Source organism: Silurus aristotelis (assembly GCF_946808225.1).
Source record: "Silurus aristotelis genome assembly, chromosome: 22".
Classification (NCBI taxonomy): domain Eukaryota; kingdom Metazoa; phylum Chordata; class Actinopteri; order Siluriformes; family Siluridae; genus Silurus; species Silurus aristotelis.
Window position 1 is genome coordinate 5,640,676 of NC_139595.1, and position 22,612 is coordinate 5,663,287.

The window sequence follows — 22,612 nt, forward strand, 5'->3', positions numbered from 1 at the left end:
TATTGGTTTACTCAAATGGAGCCACACACACACACACACACACACACACACGCACACCAAAGAGCCTCTGATCAACCTTTTTAAGATCCTGACTTTGGTTTGCGTGTTTTTAATTTTCATTGCCAAGGGCAAAACTATGCTGCTAGGTAAGATCTGATAAAGATGTGGGATTTATTAGATTAGGATGACAACAGAGGCGTATCAATCATTCCTTTTTTCAGACATTGGTATTGGTGTTGGATACGTAGAGGGGAAAGAAATACGACTTTTTTTTTCATACACTCAGATTTATAAACAGTACTCCCAGTTTGTTTGTCCATTTCTGACACACACATAATGTCTCAGGCAAGGTGTTTTAAAATCAGTGAAAGTGTCACACAGCTATTAGCAGACGTGGTAAAGATTTTCTCCAGACAGGTTCATATTACACTATTTCCTCACACAGTCTCAAAATAATGTTAAGGAAGATAAGAGACAAGCTAGGAATCACATAAAAAGAGTTGCAGGACAACCTGAAAGCAGCAGGAACGTCTCTAGGTTACGTATGTAACCCTAATTCCCTGAGGGAACGAGACGCTGCATCGAAACGCTTCGAAGCGTGTTTCCAAGCGTTTCGACACACCTCGAGTTCCTGAAAGGGAACACCAGTTACACAGCGACAAACTGAACCATATTTCCGAGGCCCGAAGTCCTCAGGATCCCGAATCTGGCGAGTAGGGTGGGTGCTAAAGCGAGATCATGTGGATCAAGTTGGCGAATGGTTTGGCCATTTTCGGGGGTTAAGCTCATCAAAGGACTTCCTGATCTCTCGTGATGTTCTTGTGCTCTTGAAGGGCACGCGCCGCTCGAAACACCTCGAACGACTGGTTGCAGCATCGCCGGATGTTGAACGTACGCCTTGTCAAACGTCTTTGCCCAGATTTTCACGTTTGCTCTTTGCTCTAACTTGCTGTCCATGATGAAATCGCTGACAAGGTAACGCAAGCAGTCTGAAACTATATACATACACACATATATATATATATATATATATATTTATCACATCACTGTCCGTCTAAGTACATTCTAGGCACAGCAAGAGAAAGGGGAAAAGAGTGACAGACAGAAAGACAGACAGACAGACAGAATATAAGAATCAAGGCTATGCATTCTGTGCCTTTGAAGACGGCTCAGTGTCTTTCCTTTTGAAGAAGTTTCTGGAACCTTTCACTCTTTCCTTCACCCGGGTTCACTGAGCTTTAGATTTTGGCCGCACTGAAAAATTCAGACACGGTGCTGCCCTGCAAGACAAACAGATACCAACGGAACTGTAGAGCAACCCTGCACAGAGACCTGTGTTTAATCTGTGCCTGCGTTTTTTATGTATTATATTTATTTTGTATGTATTTCCAGCTCTGTTTGCACCTTAAATATTCTTATTAATAGTATAAGTGCATGTGCACGAGTCTATACTGTACTCTTCTTTTTTTTTTTTTTTTTTTAAGAGTACCGCAGTGTGAGTGTGTGTGCAGTTTTTTTCCCACAGCATTGAGGCAGTTTGAGATGATAAAGCAATCATCCTTGTGCTGATTGGATTTGGGAGAAACATCGCTCCAAATACTCTCCCGTTTCAAAGGCAGCCTTCTGCCAGCAATCAGGGCGAAAGCAAACTAAATCAAAGAGCAACTTGGCGCTCGAGGAGCAGGAAAGAGCAGATAACGCAGAAACGCACAGGAAAAAAAATTATAATAAAACACAGCAGGTGAACGCAAGGGAACAGGGAATCTCACGTCCACGTTTTCCGTTTTTTTTTCTCCAATCTGCTCCGCCAGAATCCATCAGAGAGCGCGCGAATCGTTTAATATTCCTGCGATTAGTAATCAGAAAACATTAACACGTGCGCGCGCAGATAAATTTCCCTCGGCTATAGTTGGCCGTGACAACTAATCTCTGTTAGACACGCCCCACCCCCTCCACCACCACACACACACACACACACACACACACACACACACACACACACACACACATGCAGATGCACACAAATATATAAACACAAACTCATAAACTCTCTCTCTCTCTCTCTCTCTCTCTCTCTCTCTCTCTCTCTCTCTCTCTCTCTCTCACACACACACACACACACACACACACACACAGTTGATGGAACACTCATGGCCAGAGGGAGGAGGAGAGTGTGTTTGCTGTGATGGTGGTGGTGTAAGAGGATTAGGCATGTTGTACGGTGTTAGAATAATGTTCGGAGCGGTCCGGCACCAGGCCAGACGACGCCTCCGACACTCCACCACGCCGTCAGAGACAAAGAGCGATTCGAGACGCTTTGCCTTATCGTTCATGCTTTTCTCGATTTACCACCTTTGCTGATCAGCCCTCAGCCCAGGGCAGGAGAGGCAAGAGGAGCCGTGCTGATAACTTACACACAAACACACACACACATGCGCGCGCATGCACACAGATAAATGGAGAGCGTAATTGAGCTACTGTAGCTGAGAAGCAGCAGGCCACAGCTCTCACACTGAATCTGTTTACGTAATTGATTGGTCTGGGAGCCTTCAGTTCTTCTCATCCTGTAACCTTTCTCTTCTCTTCTCTTCTCTTCTTTTCTCTTCTCTTCTCTTCTCTTCTCTATGCTTTTTTCACTTTTCTTTATTCCTCTTCTTCTCTTCGCTTTTCTTCTAATCTCTTCGTTGTGCTTTTTTCACTTTTCTTTAGTCCTCTTATTCTCTTCTCCTCTCTTCTTTTCTTATCTCTTCTATTCTTTTCTATTCTTCTCATCTTCTCTTTTCTTCTCCTCTTTTCTCCTCTCTTCTTTTCTTCTCTCTTCTCTTGTCTTTTTTCTCTTCTTTTCTTCTCTCTCCTTGTTTTCTCTTTCCTTCTCATATTATTTTACTCTTTTTTTATTTTGTCTCTTCTTGCTTATCTCTTTTTAATTTTTTTCTCACCCCTTTTCTGTTTTTCTCTTCTCTTGCCTTTCTTTCCAATTCATTCCTTTCCTTTCTTTTCCCTTCCTTTATTTACTTTCATTTCTAATTAACTACTTTCCCTTCCTTTCCTTTCCTTTCCTTTCTTTTCCTTTCTTTTCCTTTCTTTTCCTTTCCTTTCTTTTCCTTTCTTTTCCTTTCCTTTCCTTTCCTTTCCTTTCCTTTCCTTTCCTTTCCTTTCCTTTCTTCTTGTCATTTATTTCTCAGTAGTTCTTTATGCATCTTAATAACAGTGAGAGGTCGGGGTGGCACCATTGTGGAGAGATTGCTGTCATTGTAGCTCACTTCTCCTCCTGACTGCTTGTGCAGTTCAGATATGGGTTTGTGGGTCTGTTTCTGTCAGAAATATGGATCTGGTTATTTTTACATGCCACTCAAGCTGTCGTTATGTTTCATCACGCTCGGTGAACATCTAGATGTGACCCTTGTACACTGCCGTCATCATTGTGGAGTGTGGAAGTTTCGCTGTTCTGCTCGGACTCGAAATCATTGTGTTCTTCAAATCGTGCATGAGATTTCAGCTGGATCATGGGTGAACTATTTTACATTCACTTCTGTGAACAAGGAAACATTTGACTTTTATTATTGACTTGTGTGTGAATTTGCGTGCTTTTATACCTGTTCCTGTTGTTCCAGCGAGACGTTTCGGATTAAAGCACAGAAATTGTGCATTGTTTTTTTTTTTTTTTGCTTGTTGCGTTCAAACTGCACCTGGGAGAGACCGGCGTGGCTTGAGAGATTTACAGAATAAGAGAAAGAGAGTGTCAGAGAGAGGTTTATAGTATAGCGAGATAAAGCTCTCGAAGTGGCAGCACTTTTAAAACTACCAGAGGTAACGTAGAGTACGGTGCGAGTGGCGAGGCAGTAAAAGAAGGAGGCCTGCGTGTCAGGGCTGTGTCTCAGCATGGCTCGTAAATCAGGCAGATATAGAGCCTGCAGCAGCACTACCTGCCTGTTTGAATGCCCTGGCGCACAGCTAGGAGAGGCGATTAGCATTAACACGGTAGAGACAGAGAAACAGGGACAGAGGTGAGGTCTGATTTAGATGCTTCCCCTCCATAGCAGTGCACACTGTATCTCTTTCTCTGTCTGTCTGCTTCCACACCAGCAGGCAGTAAATCAGGCTCTCGGGTCACTCTCCAGTCAATGCCGAGTCAATCCGGCATAATTGGCGAGCGTGGGGTTCGGTCACTGGCAAATGGAAAGAGCCTAATTGGTGACAGAGCTACCAGAGCGCAGATGCTGCCTACCTCGTAGCTCCTGCCGTTTTTTTTTTTCCTTCACGCTTTCTTTCCATTCTTGCTCGAGTAACCACACCATCATGTTTATCGTGCCAGTTTTCCTCTTCCTGCTTGACACTGGTTATCATTAGATGTCCAATTGACTCACATGTTAAATAATCACCAAAAAAGATGAAGTTAAAGTGTTCTGTCGTGCTGCAGTCATAATAAGACTCTACACTCTAAGTACAGCACAATACGGATGCACTGAAAAACAATCAAAAATTGATTTACAGAATTTAATTAGACAAATTTCAGAATAATCAAATTTTTATTCACAGCATTATCATGATAGGCTGTATATTAACTTATTGGGAGAAAACCAGTAGATGTTGGTGAAATGAAGACATTGCACCAAAAATATAACCAAAATGGTATCATCCTCGTTTCATAACACCTTTGCAAAGATTAAACTGTGCGATTGGTAGTCGAATCAGGCTCCTCCTATCGAAGAATTGAATCTTCGACTATTTGGGGTTACCACTAGCTAATTGTGAGCGACTGTATTGTGAGTTTATTACCCTTAAATTATTTTGTATGTATTGCATGCATTATTGCCTATAAATGGATTATTTTAAAATTCCCAATTGGGATGAATAAAGTATCTATCTATCTATCTATCTATCTATCTATCTATCTATCTATCTATCTATCTGTCTGTCTGTCTGTCTGTCTGTCTGTCTGTCTGTCTGTCTGTCTGTCTGTCTGTCTGTCTGTCTGTCTGTGCAAGTTCAGGTATGCGGAAGAGGGTAGATAGCACGTTTTTCTAAGTGTTTGCTATGGCATAGTATGAGCATCAGATAGAACAGCTGTGGTTGCCTGGCTTTGGATGTCGAAGAGGAAACAAGTTTTCGAGTATAGAACTCATCCTGGTTCATAGCTGTTGTATAATAATGGAGGAGGCTACAGGCCATTGATTTAGGTAAATAGAACCTAGTGCTTGGTTTCAAATGCAACTCTACTCTCCGATTCTCTTCAAAAATGCAAGGTTTATTATTTATGCTCTGCATACCCACAGGATTACATCATATGGACACTAGCTAAGGGCATTATACAGTGTGCTGGTAGCAGTGCTATATTGTGCATATATTCAACATGTCATATCTTTGCCTCATTTATTATCAGTGTATATGTACTATGGAAATAGATGTAAAAGCATTTGCCATGTTTGTAGATACTCCTCATGAGAGAATGCTCTAGTTTAAAGTCACTAAAAAACTAAAGAAATCTGGCAATGTTTTGCGTTTAGCTCCAAATGACCTGAACTGTCTGTATTATAAATGTAACTTTGGAAATAGCAATTCAGCTTTATCAAAGTCCTGTTTATTATCGGCCCCTTGTACTTTACTTATTAGGCTGTTTTTTAAATTGGGCGAGTTTAATTCGAAGACCTCACTACCTCAAACAATGTGAAATTGGTTTGAAATCAGTGGAATGTTCAGCAATAAAAAAGCTCATTGGCTTAAAAATGTTATCATCCATATTTAAATACTGAGCCTGCAGTGCAAAGGACTTGTTTTACAGTTCGAGGAGTTTGTGAACTCCTGCATTCCTGCATTAGAGGTCAAATATTTAATACTGGGTTGTAATATGTGTACTGTATGTATATGTTTGAATAAGATGTTGTATATAAAAATAATTAGTCATTTTCTCTATCCCTATTAGATCTTATTTAAACTTTTCTTGGAAATAAAAGAAAATATTTTGACCTCAGAAGAAGTTAGGGGTTATAAGCAGGTGTCTCTTTGCTTTCTGTTGCTCGTTCCCCTGATGCAGGAGCGGTGTGTCAGCTCTCTCCACAGTCAGAGGTTTTAATCAATTAGTCATAGGGCCGCAGGGAGGCATCATGTCAAGCTTGAGCAAGGGAGCGACAGGTTAGAGAGCGCAAGAGCGTATTTCCTCCTCCCTGGTGCCGCTTGGCCCTCGGCCACCACAGGAAGAACCACAGAAGCGCTCTTCACTTCCTCCGAGGATTAGTTGATGTCATCACCCAAGACGGCATGTCAAAACCGATCGTCTGCACGTAATTTTCCAGCTTCGTAGATCATATGTGAGTGCACCAGAGCATATGGCGCATGTTTACGATCGTATTTAGAGCCTAAAGGACGGCATGTTAGGAAAAACGTTCCTTTCAGGGCATAATTTTATAGTCCCAGCACTAAACAAACAGCGCTGCTGCCAATTTAACATGTAATGCCCTGGAACACCTCATTCCTCAGACGGCCTTTGCGTTCGTCTCTGTTTATTTCTGTGTTTTTTCTCGTCTTTTGGGTGAGTTCACGTCATGCCGAATTAGGCAAATGGCTGAACGATTGGGTGGTGTCAGTGTGTCTATAGCCAGGGGTCGGAGGCACGTGTCAGAGCTGCTCAGGCAAACAAGCACATAATCATTAGGCATTAAGAGGTTTGTTTCCTCATAATGCGAGACAGTGAGGTTGGTTGTTTATTCGGTAATTGCGCTATTCAGGTCTTGATGTTGATTGATCTAGCCGCAAGGCAAATAAGGTTTATATGAATGTGTTTGTTCTGATATATAATTGTTTCTGTTGTAACCTTCACAGAGGTTTATTAAGCAGACTTTCCACATGACAAGCTGTTTTTTTTTTCAACAAGAGACTTTTTTGGGTTAGAGAAAGAGCAACTGTTTATAGCGGTTATAACAGTAGTGATAACAGGATCTAACCTGTAATGCAAATGTTCTACCACGTTAAGTCATTGACAACGTCTACACTTATCCGGTTCCATAAACGGCTTTTTCGTCCAAAAACACTTTCGTTTTCAATCGTTTTGTCAAAAGCTGCTCGTCCACACTGAAATGTCCCGAAACGCTTACATCCCTGTACTGCACATAAACAAAACAAAAGACACTTCAATTCAATTTTATTTGTATTGCGATTTTTAAATTGTACATTGTCTCAAGCAGCTTTACACAGATAAAGCGGTAATAAGGTTATATAAAAGAATGTGTACATTTATTGCACATAAGGTAGTTCCTTATCATTTTTTTTATCCCTGATGAGCGAGCCGGTGGCGACTGTGGTAAGGAAATACCTGAGATGTCATGAGATGAATCGGAACCAGATTTAAAAGGGAACCCGTCCTCATCTGGGTTGCACCGAATGTCCATTCATTGCAGCCCCATTGATGAGGTGTGTAGTAATAGGTCGGTAAATGCAGAACTATTCATGTAACCTGTGGTCCTGAGCCTTTCTAGTAGACTGCTGCTTCGACCTGCGTCTCTTCCTCCTCTTTGAAATGTCGTGGCAGTGTCTACATGTCGAAGCTACTGAAAACCGTCTCGGTGTGGTCGGGAGGCCAAAACGACTAGAAAAATATGCGTTGTCATCGAAAACGTATTACTCCGGGTATGGCCTTTATTATTTTGTATGTAATGTTTCTTGTATTGCACTTTCAACAATGGACTGAACTTGTACCAATGCAGCTTTACATTAGTAGTTATAAACATGTGACCACAAAAAAATGTGGTTCCTGGTCTCACTTCAGTGAAACACATTTAACTAGCTAAGTACCTCACTATACAGTAGTACAGTATGTTACTGAGCTTTCAATCAGATTTTCAGGCAACCAAACCCAAGTTGACCCCAGTTTCAGATCAACCACTTTAGAAATAAATCCAGAACTCCACTGGGCTACAAAATATACAGCAAATGCCCACACTTTATGGTTTATGAAACCATAAACCAGGCAAAAATTATGACTTGTTCTTGAAGAAGAAGGATTAAAAAAGTTCAGATGTGCTGTTACAAGAAAAGAATCATCTTCAGGATGGTGACCTTTTACTCTGCCTGAGTCTGAGTGGCTACATCACACCACCCTGTGCTTGATTAGCTTGCTGTATCTTTACTTATTTTTTAAATACACTCTAAAATTAATGTCATATATTATATGAAATTTTCCACTTTTAGATCGGATTTACTGGGGTTTAGTCAAACTTTCTTCAAATTCTTCAAATGTCAATGGATTATTCATTTTCACCCAGGATATTTGAAACTTTTTTTTTTCCTGATTTGTTCATCCTTTACTGTTCCTGTGATGGTGTTCATCATTCATTTTTCCTCACCATACACCAGAACTATCTGACAGCTGGAGCAAAGAGAGCACGCAGCGTCCATCTCACTATCTTCAGGTCTTTATAGCCACTGGCAATCTCCATTTTGCCTGAGGGCTTTGGGAGGGGGATTCTTACCACAACCTCACCTACCATGCATGACAACACACACACACACACACACATTGCCATTAAATCATGAGCAGAGACAGCATATGAGACTTTTCGCTTCTATTTTGTGCTTTTCCAGAGACTATTAGGTTCCCTTAATTTAAAAACGTGTAAAATCTGTTTTCGCATGCGTCGTTTTTATGTGTTGCACCGTGTGTGGTTTGAGTATTATTTTTAGTTTTCGACACCAATAATGAGAAACTTAAGACTTCATGCAACCAGGGACATTGTGGAACACTTTTATTGATCTCTGATTATGTTTGATGCTGCCATGTGCTGCTAGAAATGAGCTCATTGTGCTTGTTTTTTATGTTGAAGGTGTACAGTGGCGCCTAGTCTTATTGTTTTTTACACATGCACACACGAATTGAGTGAGTGGAAGAAAGTTCTGTGCACAGATGAGTCCAAGTGTGACATTTTTGGCTCGAACTGAAGAACTTGTGTAAGACGATGTTAGCAGACTGCCGCACCCCCACAGTCAAACATGGAGCTGGAATCTTTGGAGCAGTGAAGGTTGGAGACTTATTCTGGGTGAAAGGAATCCTGAACCAACACGGCTCCCATTCCATACTTCAATACTATTTAGTTCCGTCTGGACTGCGGCAATGTGGAACCGACTTTACCATACAGCAAGACAAGGAGCCGAAGCATACATAAAAGCTCAGTAAGCGTTATTGAGAGAGCAAACAGCCAGCCGGAGTGTTAACTATCATGGAATAGCTTGTATAGTCACTGCACCCAAACCCTATTAAGCTGCTCTGGGATGAAGTGGATCACTAATTCAGAATAATATATCAAACTAATGAAGAAAAACTTTTAGAGGCATGGCAAAGTTTTTCAGCTGAATGTTTGGAGAAATGAACTGTCCAGGTGCCGAAAGTGTATTAATGCTAAGGGAGGATTTTTCAATGAGTAAATAATTAATAAAAAATTAAATAAAGTTTATCATCTGTACATTTATATATTTGTTTGGTCAAAGTACATCTTCATACTGTTTAATTAACTAGTTTGTTGCATATAGACAGAAAATATAGACAGAAATACCACACATGTGTCTATCAAAAACAATAAAATACTACCTGTTTTTTTTTTTTTTTTTTATGGTTTTAGCATGATCTATAATGGAGAGTGAGACAGGAGCACCCAGAGCAGTATCAGTTGAGCGTGATGACTAAAAGTGATCGCAAAGATGCCGTGAATTGTACTTTGGCTCCCAAAAATAATAACCTAGCGTGCATGTCTCAGTGCTCTCTGATCTGAAGTGCCTTGATGTGCAACAGTTGTTCCTTTATGTTCTCATTAATGCTTGAGAATACCTTTGTGTTTGATCAATCGACTGTATTTGTTTCTGAATGTGCATTACGGTACACGCGTTCACATATCAGTGAACCAAGACCAATAGTGGATTTTACCAATAGCTAGGTTGGATCGTACTTGCCGATAACCAAATTATCAACCGATAATTTTAATGGATACTGGATTAAAAAAACAAACATAACAGTCCATGTGAAATAGTAATAAAACTATAATACAAAAGTACTGATTTATGGAAGTGTGCTAAATTAAATAAGAATATATTAAAGATATTAATAAAAATAATTATAAAATAATAAATGATCAATAATAAATTTAGCCCTCTCCGTGCAGCGTGCAGTCTCACGTGTTAAAACAAACAGCAGTCAGTGATTCACCTCTGGAGGCCGCTCTCATAATGACAACGTACCTTCTCGGTCGCTCCAGGGACAGACGTTACCTGTATGGATGTAAAACTATCCGTATGGATTTTGTATGGACTATCAGCGCCGAATAATCAGCAAAACTGATTAATCAGTCAACCTCTATTTCTATTCTCTGCTTTTGGATCCTGCGAAGATGTTTTGCTGCCAAATTCAAATTAGACAGAGCAGGATCGCTTCGTAAGAAGTTTATTAAACAAAAGGATTAAATCTTTCAAAACGCAGTTATTGACCAGTCAGTTATTTAATTGTGATTTATGAACCGTGAGCAGAGGCCAGTGGAAATTAAACCAATTCCGGTCATGAAATATCAATATATTGGATAAAACACTGAGATGGTGATCAGTAACATGATTTCTAATGATTGCTATCATCTCATTATGCTTGCTCTCTTGGCATACTCTCTCTCTCTCTCTCGCTTTCTTTCTGTCGCTCTTTCTTTATTCTCGTCTCTCTCTTTCTCATTTATGTGTAATCAGAATAGGCCTGGCATTTTTTTGCCCTCATTGGCTTTAACCTCTAACCTCACTATGAGGCCAGGTGCTAATTAACTTCAGTTTCTCCGACACAGTGCTTCACCAGAATAAATATTTCAGCAGATCATATTTCTTTTCTAAACAGGAGGACTCGGCACTTAGCCACAGGAGGCCCAGTGAATGATGCCAACATATAAAAGAGATTCAAAGCTGCAGGATGCATAATGATAGAGTTAGCCAGAAGTTTCAATCTTCATGAATGCATAAAGGCTTGTTGTGTCACAGTTATTTATTAGAGGCACCCTACGGTGCTGGTTGGGGAGCTGTAAGGGTCAGACCATATTGTAGTTTAAAAATGCTTAAGGCAAAAAAAAATGAGAGGAAAAAGGCTTTTCAGCTGTTTCTGATTTTTATTTAATGAGAAAGCTGAGGAAAAGGGCAGCGGTCGGCTTCAGCCACACATAAATGTGAAATCTGGTAATTTCATTAACTACAGTATATTTATATACCTTGCTCTTTATAGTCACAGATAACCTTTTGCTAGCAAGCCCAAACAAACCCAGACTTATTACAGATTAGCCAGCCCAAAGGTCAGATTAGCATCAGTCAACATTCATTCTGCTAGCTGCTAACCATTGCATGGCTGACTTGCCCAAAACTCTCAGCACAAGTAGCTTCAAATGTTACTCATGTCACAGATGACAAAATTGCATATGATCTTAAAGGGGGTAAAATGTAGCTTTTTATAAAGCAGCTAAACCAACAGGCTTAATTTGTTGCATATAAATTAAGTACACTGAACATATTTTCTTTGCATATCCCAGTTTTTTAAGAAGTTAGCCAGGATATTGTTCCCCTGGGCAGAGAGGGTTAAGGGCCTTGCTCAAGGGCCCAACAGTGGCAGCGCTGTCGTTTACAGCTCCAAACGTTTGATCAGTAACCCGTAACATCCGTTGAGCCTCCACTGCCCCCTTAACTAGCATGCCACAGGTTTTCAAAATGACATCACACACAGTTTAACAGTATATTATACAAATATAGCAATCTTGTAGGCTCCATGGAAGAATTTTTTGCTGTCTTGTAATTAGCCTGGATTGCTGGATCTGTGGAAGGTTAAGCAACAAGCACCGGCATTCAGAAATCGACAGCTATAGTTGGGACACTCTAATTACCCACCGCTTGGCTTAGTAAGTATTATAGTTCATCATGTCATGCCATTCTCTATGGTGTGTCATTTGTTACAAACACACACTTCTCAGCAGCATTAACTAAAGTATATGTAGCCATGTAATAATAATTATATATATATATATATATATATATATATATATATATATATATATATATATATATATATATACAGTGAGGAAAATAAGTATTTGAACACCCTGCTATTTTGCAAGTTCTCCCACTTAGACATCATGGAGGGGTCTGAAATTGTCATCGTAGGTGCATGTCCACTGTGAGAGACATAATCTAAAAAAAAAAAATCCAGAAATCACAATATATGATTTTTTAACTATTTATTTGTATGATACAGCTGCAAATAAGTATTTGAACACCTGAGAAAGTCAATGTTAATATTTGGTACAGGAGCCTTTGTTTGCAATTACAGAGGTCAAATGTTTCCTGTAGTTTTTCACCAGGTTTGCACACACTGCAGGAGGGATTTTGGCCCACTCCTCCACACAGATCTTCTCTAGATCAGTCAGGTTTCTGGCCTGTCTCTGAGAAACACGGAGTTTGAGCTTCCTCCCAAGGATTCTCTATTGGGTTAAGGTCTGGAGACTGGCTAGGCCACGCCAGAACCTTGATATGCTTCTTACAGAGCCACTCCTTGGTTATCCTGGCTGTGTGCTTCGGGTCATTGTCATGCTGGAAGACCCAGCCTTGACCCATCTTCAATGCTCTAACTGAGGGAAGGAGGTTGTTCCCCAAAATCTCGCAATACATGGCCCCGGTCATCCTCTCCTTAATACAATACATTTGCCCTGTCCCATGTGCAGAAAAACACCCCCAAAGCATGATGCTACCACCCCCATGCTTCACAGTAGGGATGGTGTTCTTGGGATAGTACTCATCATTCTTCTTCCTCCAAACACGTTTAGTGGAATTATGACCCAAAAGTTCTATTTTGGTCTCATCTGACCACATGACTTTCTCCCATGACTCCTCTGGATCATCCAAATGGTTATTGGCAAACTTAAGACGTGACTGGACATGTGCTGGTTTAAGCAGGGGAACCTTCCGTGCCATGCATGATTTCAAACCATGACGTCTTAGTGTATTACCAACAGTAACCTTGGAAACGGTGGTCCCAGCTCTTTTCAGGTCATTGACCAGCTCCTCCCGTGTAGTTTTTGGCGGATTTCTCACCTTCCTTAGGATCATTGAGACCCCAAGAGGTGAGATCTTGCATGGAGCCCCAGTCCGAGGGTGATTGACAGTCATGTTTAGCTTCTTCCATTTTCTAATGATTGCTCCAACAGTGGACCTTTTTTCACCAAGCTGCTTGGCAATTTCCCCGTAGCCCCGTAGCCCAGCCTTGTGGAGGTGTACAATTTTGTGTCTAGTGTCTTTGGACAGCTCTTTGGTCTTGGCCATGTTAGTAGTTGGATTCTTACTGATTGTATGGGGTGGACAGGTGTCTTTATGCAGCTAACGACCTCAAACAGGTGCATCTGATTTAGGATAATAAATGTAGTGGAGGTGGACATTTTAAAGGCAGACTAACAGGTCTTTGAGGGTCAGAATTCTAGCTGATAGACAGGTGTTCAAATACTTATTTGAAGCTGTATCATACAAATAAATAGTTAAAAAATCATATATTGTGATTTCTGGATTTTTTTTTTTTAGATTATGTCTCTCACAGTGGACATGCACCTAGGACGACAATTTCAGACCCCTCCATGATTTCTAATTGGGAGAACTTGCAAAATAGCAGGGTGTTCAAATACTTATTTTCCTCACTGTATATATATATATATATATATATATATATATATATATATATATATATATATATATATATACATATATATATATATATATATATATATATATATATATATATATATATATATATATATATATATATATATATAATCTCAAATATATAAAAAATCTCAAATATGGACTTTTCAGACCAAAGGACAGTTGTCCATTGATCTAATGACCATTCCTTTTTTAGCCCTGACAGATCTTTTATGGTTGTTTTCTGCTTGACTCCTCTAAACAGTGGTTGTTGTAATATTTCTGACACTTCTAAAACACTTCTGAGGCTAGTAATAAAAAAAGAATTATCCCCTGCAGCAGAGGTAGCTCTTGTAAAGGTAAAGGTTAAGTTCTTGAGATTTCTTGGATTACTTTAAAAAAAGAATGGGAGCACGATTGCTTCTATATTCATCCTCCAACTGTCACAAATGAACGCTTGAAAAGGCAAACCTGTAAACTAAAAACCATTCTATCCGTCATCAAAGATAAATGTAGCTACTTTGGACAATCTAAACATATTCTGCGTTGTTTAAACTTATTTTGTTGTTGACTTGACTTGACTTGACATATATATATATATATATATATATATATATATATATATATATATATATATATATATATATATATATATATATATATATATATATATAGCTTAAATGTATTTGATATTTGTTAATAATCAGTTCCACTGTGTCACATTTTCAGCGTCTATAAATTTTTCTTTCACTTAATCACGTAATTGTGTGAATTCATTCATTCATGTTTGTCTTTATGGACTTGTATTTATTTTTTTATTACGCATTCATTATTTTACAAGCATTACTTATAGTTTAGTAATTATAAAGCTTATAGTATGTTTGAAATCATGATCATTACTATAATATATGTTTAATATAAAGGCTGGCCAAAAAAACTTTAAAAAGTCATTAGAATTGTACCACAATGCAAATGATTGTCACATGATAGTATGATTATTAACCAGTAGTATTCTATGCTAAAGTATGCTTTAAGTGCATTTGTGTATTATTTTGTTACTTGCTTCAGGTTTACTCTCCTTGCACTAACATAGTTTAAATATTACTTTAAGTATTAATAATATTAAATATTTATTCCCCTTCACCATAATGTTCAGCATGCAATCCTATTGGGAAATTGTTAATGTCATAAAGCTCAGTAGTTGGTTTAAATTTATGAACAGGAATACGAGAGGCAGTAACACTATTATAAATCTAAATGATGAAGGTGTAAAAGTGCCTACTGTGGTGGAAAATACAGTACAGTTTTATTTCTAATTATACCACAGCGCTGGTTATGTTTGCTCTTTAATTATTCAGATGTTTAAAGGTGAAGAGGCACCTAGGGATATTTTCTCTTCGCGTCTCTGATGAGAAATTCTGCCACTCGGTTGCTGCGGCGCTTTAGAATATTGGACATGGCTCAGTACACCATGTTAAAGAAAGCAGACATGATGGGAGACACTCGCGATGTCTTCGAGTCCGCAGAGCGGAAGATGAAAGACAAGCGAGAAAGTATGAGAACACTGTGTCTGATTGTGGATCCGTTCTATAGATCATGAGCGACTCGGTTCATCTGGACGAGAATGGAACCTGAGATTAAAATTGGATTCATTCCTACAAAGAAGCATTTCACAATAACTTTCCTTGATGTATACATATGTATATTGATGTATACATTTATTAGCTTTGTGAAAAAAGTATGCTTTACTGTGCAGGAGTGGGACAATATTATTATTCTTTCCCCCTGTTTCTCTGTTTCACAGTGTATATCAGCTGGTGGTGGAGGAAGAGAGGCCCAGGCGTGCGCGAGGCGGTGAGGCAGAGATCCTGCGCTGTTACCCCATCCCTGTCCACTACCAGAACGCAACATCACTCAACTCTAAGTACTACTTCACAGCAGAATTCCCCTCTGGGGGCATCCCGTCTCCTCTGCCTTTTACTGTGGGGGACAACAGAACCTACAGTGGCTTCTGGAATGCACCACTGCTTCCCCACAAGAGTTATAGTGTGTACTACCAGGCCGTCAGCACAGCTAACGGGGTGGGTATTAATGAAACACAAGGTTCATGTGGCGAGGTTATTTTTTTATTCCTGGCTGTGCAGAACACAAACCAAAACTAATCGCTTTGATTTGCACGCTGTTAACTATGAATCCTTTGCATTTAAGGAACAAGGGACAATAGAGGGCTTATCCAATCCCACACACATTCTTGATCAATCAAATCATAAATCAGAGTTGTAATAATCAATCACACAAGGCCACTGTTTAATAATAAAAATCCGCTGCCTAATTGACTAGAACTGAATTTTAGTATGTTTGAGTACGAGTTAATGTTCACCTCTCGGATTTTACCAATCAAGTTGTCAAAGCTTGAAATGACTCTTTACCCAGAAACCCCTTACAAGGTTCATTTTTTACACTTTTAAACATTATATGATTTTCTGCAACTCTGAATCTGTGGGTAAACTCGGCTTTCTGTTTAATTATAAGGTTTCTAACACGTCTATGTAAGACACAAGGCCTGAATTTGCATATTGAACCTGATTGGCTCGTATATTTTGTGATGCAATAAATTGTACAGCGGTTGTTTTTTTAATATTTAGGTTTTGTATTCAAGTTGTAGGCGAGTTCAGTATGGCTGTTGAGCAGAATGTATTTTGCATTTTTGACACTTAACTGCTTAACCACTTGTTTGTTGTTTGTTTGTTTTCTCTTTCTCTGTCTGTCTGTACTTGCTACATTCTTGATCAATCTTTTCAACTCCTTTAGACGTTCCTAATCAGTCCTGCTTATTCCTATAGAAATGTTGATCAATTGCACCCACTCTAATTAACGTTTATACCCACTCCCAGCTTTGACCTGCATCATATTAGCTACAAGATAAAACCGTTTCTATTCAAAAACATGGGACTGGTGTGGGTTTGTCCAATCCTGCATACACAGCAAGAATGTTAGTCTGCCACTTCCATTAGGTGAGGTTCAGTGTATTGGTGTTGGTGAATGTTTTTATTCCTAATGGATGTTATCTGAGGCAGTGATTTCAGAATTGGCCTGACTTGAAACAGACACACACAAACACAAACACACACACACACACACACACACACACACACACACACACACACACACACACACACACACACACACACACACATAGAAACATTGATGGAAGACCTTTACAAAGCATCTTTCCACTTTGCCTCCTGTTAGAGTCGAACGCAGCAACGCAATGAATAAGTCCAGTCAGTTAAGGCTCTTCTCCCGGACCACAGAATGATGTCCAGTCCGTTTTTGAGGCTCCGCAGCACATTGTCAGGTGAAAGGTTTAAAAGGCTCACACCCAATCAGAGGAGGCGTCTCTCAATAGGAGGGAGAACTAGGGTTAAAAGCACTCCAGCCATGACAGCTAAAGTTTCTCCTGTAGAGTGTGTGAGTGACACCGTCCACAGCGCACAGAATGCACCCACTTCCATCGGACACATTAACACAGTGCTGCTTAATGCATTTCAGAGTTTTTCTTTTCTCTCTCGGCTACATGTCTCAATCTCCGCCTGTCTCGTTTCTGTTTTCCCTCTGCCTCTCCTCCTTCACACGCTCTCACCTTCACTCTCCGTCTGTGCTCTTAAAGAAAAGAAGAAGAAAAAAACCCTTTGCTGTTTAGATTGACAGCAGTGACACTGCTTGCTTTCATTTAAAAGGCTGCTCTATGTCGCTGTATAGCGGGAAAGCCACAGCTCATTTCCTAATTGACTGAAGACCTGTGTTTTAGTGCTACTGATGAATGCTGATGGGCACTTAGCCAGACAGCCTCACGTCTGTTTATTCAAGACTGATAATTTATCAAATCCCACACTCCTAATGCCGTTCCTTTTAGCTAGCGCTGGGAATAAAAGAAATGAAATGAACTTTTTTTTTTTTTAAACCAACGTGAAACATTTTGGCAAACTTTAATAACTAAATAAGTATATTTATTTTGTGAAGAGCTTTCAGGCCAGTATTTCTGCCAAGCCACTTTCCATCAGCTAGCACGATGATCATGATGCATATTGCTTTGCTTTGCACCGAAGCCAAATTGCTGCCTCTAATCACGCATTTGTGTTCTTCTCTGCAGGAGACTAAAATAGACTGTGTGCGAGTTGCAACCAAAGGTAAGGGTCTTGTATTATGTTAGCATGCCGACATGCAGGTGTGTTTTACCAACCTAATGGCCTCTTATCGCGTGCACTAATATAAAAAGCGTGATTAGCATCATCCAACACTCAATATAAATAACTTTTTTTTCTGCTTGGCATCGCAATTTTACAAAAAAAATGTGATTCGAAAATGGAAAAAAAGGTGTGATTGATCCTATGTGTAAGCACATTGGGCACATTCAACATATTGGTCCACATTCTTTTTATAGTCTTTACAGTCTCCTGTAGTTTAGGATGGGAGTATTGTGAGATGAGAGTACAGTGTATGAGCAGAAATCTATCCTTGTGGCACGCATTCGAAAACATTAGCATTTTAGGCTAATGATATTAGCGTGCTACATGTAAAGTGTATCAGTGCACATTGGAGTTTTGATTGTCATTTGTGAAAGGCCACTGTTAAATAATATAAATGCTGCTATATATGCTGCTATATATGCTGCCTAACTGACTACAACCATATTTCAATAAGTGTTGAATAAGAGTTAATGTTCACTACCAACCAAGTTGAATATTCAAATGACTGAATATTTTTTACACTTTAAAACATTATATGTTTTAATTTAAACTCTGGATCAGAGTAAACTTAATTATAAGGTTTCTAGCATGTCCATGTAAGTTACTAGGCCTGCAGTGGCATATACATTTTTTTCAAATGTTTATATTTTTGTAGGTTTTATATTGTTGTAGGCAGGTTTTGTGTTGTGGTTTAGAATGTAATTTGCACTTTTGACTCTTAACTGCTTAACCACTTGTTTGTTTTTTTTTTTTTTCTCTTTCTCTGTCTGTCTTGTGCTCTATACCTCTTCTATGTGTTTTACTCCCTCTCTCTCTTTCTCTCTCTCTCTCTCTCTCTCTCTCTCTCTCTCTCTCTCTCTCTCTTGCACTGCATGCGCTGTGGATCTCACTCTGTCAGCTGCTATTCTAGTGACGCAGCTCACTACTCCCTACATCCGTATTGCTCCAGCTGCAGGCGACAACCAACTTACAGGTCAGACACTCACCCTGCCCAGACTGTCTTTCCCGATCCGCCTCCATTACTCCCACCATCACACCCCATCAAAAAGACAGACAGCTTTGCATCTGTGTGTTTGTATGTGTGTATATGTGTATGGTTGTATGGTTACAGTTTAGAAAAAAAAAAATCAATGTTCATATGAAATATTGGTCACAAATTATTCACTTTCTAAATAATAAAAATACCAAACAAATGCCAACTTGTACCTGATGCACAATATTTTGAATCGATGCATCATTCTGTTAACTTTTATGCTGATGCACTGATGCGAATCAGTAAATCTTACCATTTTGGAAAATATACACACACACACACACACACACACACACACACACACACACACACACACACACACACAGTGTCCATGTTGCCGTTAACACAACACTGATATCTGCCAAGCTCGTTTTAGTACAGCACATTCGTATCAAAACACAATCGCACCAGCTATACCCTAACAAGGTGCCAGGATGCAATATTAAATCTCTGCACGAGTGATTCAGGGTGTGTAGAAAGACAATCTACACACACACACGCACCCACACACTCACATACACACACACACACAGCTAAGCAGAGCATCCCATTTCTCTAATTTGTCAACCCAAACTCAGTGTCACAGTAAAAACCTTAACAGGTGGTAGAATTGACATGGCTTCACATTATAGTGTGTATACACACACACACACACACACACACACACACACACACACACACACACACACACACACACACACACACACACACACACACACACACAGTAGCACACTCTTATCTATAGAAGAGAAGAGGCATTGCAGAACCACATATTGCTTCTCCGTGGTTATCACATAGCTTCAGCTTTATCAACCCAGCAGTCCTAATGGCTCCTTGGAATAAACAGTGCACAGGTCTCAGTGGACTTCCTGTGCAAACTTGTTAAAGGAATGCTCCAGCACCTAATCTCTGTCAGTAGTGCATGTGCAAATGCCACAATTTTTCACAGATTTCACAAATATAGTTTAAATTAAATGACTTTCTATTACGTACAAAAGTAATATAATACACCAAATACAAATACATTCTTTACGCCAATCACCAAGGCAGCAGCGCGATGAATTTATAACTTCCTGGTCACGATTGTGCTGCTGGTCAGGATTTTAGACTACTCTTTTGTTGATTGTTTTTAATTACGGGGCATACATTATACGGACAAAAGGACAAACTTTTCCAGCCATATGTGGTTCTGCCCCTGTTCTATTGACTTGAACTAGAAGAACTAGGTGCTCCACCATGACAAATGCCCCTTTAACATGAAGAATTTCCAAATCTTGGAGTGGAAGATCTTAAATGGCCTGCTATAGAGCTCTGGCCTCAACCTTATTTAATACCTTTGGGATGAATTGGAACGCTGACTGCACCCTCCTCACTTCACCTACATCAGAACCTGACTGGGAACCTGAATTTTCATGTTTTCGGCACAAATCTTCACAATCACACTCCATATTCCAGAGGAACATCTTTCCAGAAGAGTGGAGGTTATTATAAGAGTAAACAAGGCCTGAATGTCGAATATGATGTTCAGAAAGTAAATACAAAATCTAATGATGGGGTGTCCACAAACGTTTGACTGTATAGTGTAAGATCAAACAAATTAGTATGCAAATGGTGCAGGCATAATGACTGCAAAATAACAAAATTACTGCCAGAAAATATGTTTTTTGAGTTAATTAAATGTTTAAATAAATAATTATAATTCTGTGTAGGTCACAAATAATTCAGGTTTCAAATTTGAATACAGATTTGGATATGGATACTGAAGAAAACAGACTCAAACACAAGTCTTGATGAACAAAGGGACATCCTTTTTTTTTTTAAGTACCAAAGCTATTCTTATGCACTTTTCATCACGCTAAACCTTGTGAACTTATTAATAATCAAACGCAAATTTCCATTTAAAAAGTACTCCGGTTTGGGAAAGAATGACTTTTCAAGATTTAAAGTTTAATTTACAAATGCATTTGTATGAAAAATTCATGAAAGCACTTTGTATAAACAATTGACTGCTCCAATAACTGCCCTTCGACTCCTAATATAAGTGAGTTTCCATTAAACAGGTTTTTTCAGAGTATAAAAGCATGTGGAAATCTTCGTCTGTGGATTTCCTGTATAGAGGAGTCACATAGAGACTCGAAAAATGGAAGAAAAAAAAATAACCCAAAGCTGCAGTATTCTTTTAATTAGATTTTATGTTGGCAGTCCTTTAAAACATCCAAGTTTATATACAGCATTAAAGCCCACCGTACCCAAATATTCATTCCAAACTGTTTCCCTTCCGCTAATTTGACAGTCGTACAGCGAACCTCCCTGTACCGCCGTCACTGCCAGAAATATCTCAGCGCTTAGAGATTTTATTGGCAATTAAAGTGCAGGCCATTACCACAAGTCTTTACTCTGTAGTAATTTTTTTTTTTTTAAAGTGCTAATCGTTGACCTGACCTTTCACGTTTCCTGATTTCAGGGTCGGCAACACACAAGCCAAACGCGGTGGAGCCGGAGAAACAGACCGACCACACTGTGAAGATCGCCGGCGTCATCGCCGGCATCCTGCTTTTCGTCATCATCTTCCTCGGCGTGGTGCTTCTCATGAAGAAACGGTAAGCACCGAGACATACACTACTAGCCAATACCATCATATAATTTAATAACCATCATTATAACCATGAGGTAAACTTGGGTTGGGCCATTTGACAATACAGCACCAATGATGTGCAAAGTTGCTATGTCTCAAAAATTTGGTCTCAAATTTGTATTATTATTAAATATTAATTATATTGTTGTTAACAAAAGCAAAGCAAAACTTTACAGAATTTCCTTCTCAGCACCAACCGCTTTTGCCATTATTTATTTCTACCTGCCTGTGATATTTTCAAAAAAAACAAAAAAAAAAAACATGGTTGTTGAATTTTATTTCTTAAATTAATTACTAGTAGCCTGATTTCTGTAAATATTTTTTTTTATTGTAAAATGAATTAACCTTCCGCTCCTGCAAATCCTAAACCCACATCCTGTCGATAGCAGTTCCGATGCGCGCCTCTAAATCCGATGAAAAAAAAAATGCTCTTTTACGCTTTATTTGCGTATTAGTTTAGGACACAAGATCCGGTTATTTCAATGATTTGATTTTTTTTTCCCGGTATGGTATTGTTCAGTATTGTCAGCTGACTAATTAAATAAAATACAATGTTATACACTGTAACTTCAGGTGTCATCGAATTTTTGGCGTGTCGCCCATTCCAAATAACTTTCACAAAAACCTGATGAAAATGCATTCAGAAGTTAGTGATAACCTTTTTTTCCCACTCATAAAAGTGGCATTTCTAACATCACAATCGCACTGAGATGCAGTATATAAAGTGTCTCGTATTTTCAATATGAGCGTAAAGGAGTTTGGATACAGCTGTTAATAATAGATGTCCACGCCAGTTTGGTTTTTTGACCCATGAGCCGGTGGACTGTCAGCGCGATGCTGAATAATTAATCGTACTTCTTTAAGTCCTTTTAAAATGAGTTTACCGCAGCTAGACGGAAAGGCGAAATCGTTAAAAGAAATGACAGATGAAGAGAAAGAACGAAAGAATTTGGGTGAAAACAGCACGAGAAAGAGAGAGAGAGAAAAACTGAGGGGAAATGAAGATGAGAG

General features: G+C 39.2%; 1 protein-coding gene across 2 annotated transcripts in view; it reads left to right on the plus strand.

Annotated features, from left to right (window-relative positions):
- LOC310717156 (receptor-type tyrosine-protein phosphatase mu-like) overlaps positions 1-22,612 on the plus strand; it is a 228,007-nt gene that overhangs the window by 138,351 nt on the left and 67,044 nt on the right. For both annotated transcript variants that reach the window (XM_083524861.1, XM_083524862.1), the window contains exons 12-15: positions 15,488-15,764; positions 17,837-17,873; positions 18,832-18,906; positions 21,431-21,566. In XM_083524861.1, coding sequence (XP_083380987.1) covers positions 15,488-15,764; positions 17,837-17,873; positions 18,832-18,906; positions 21,431-21,566 — 525 coding nt within the window. The remainder of the gene's footprint in view (positions 1-15,487; positions 15,765-17,836; positions 17,874-18,831; positions 18,907-21,430; positions 21,567-22,612) is intronic.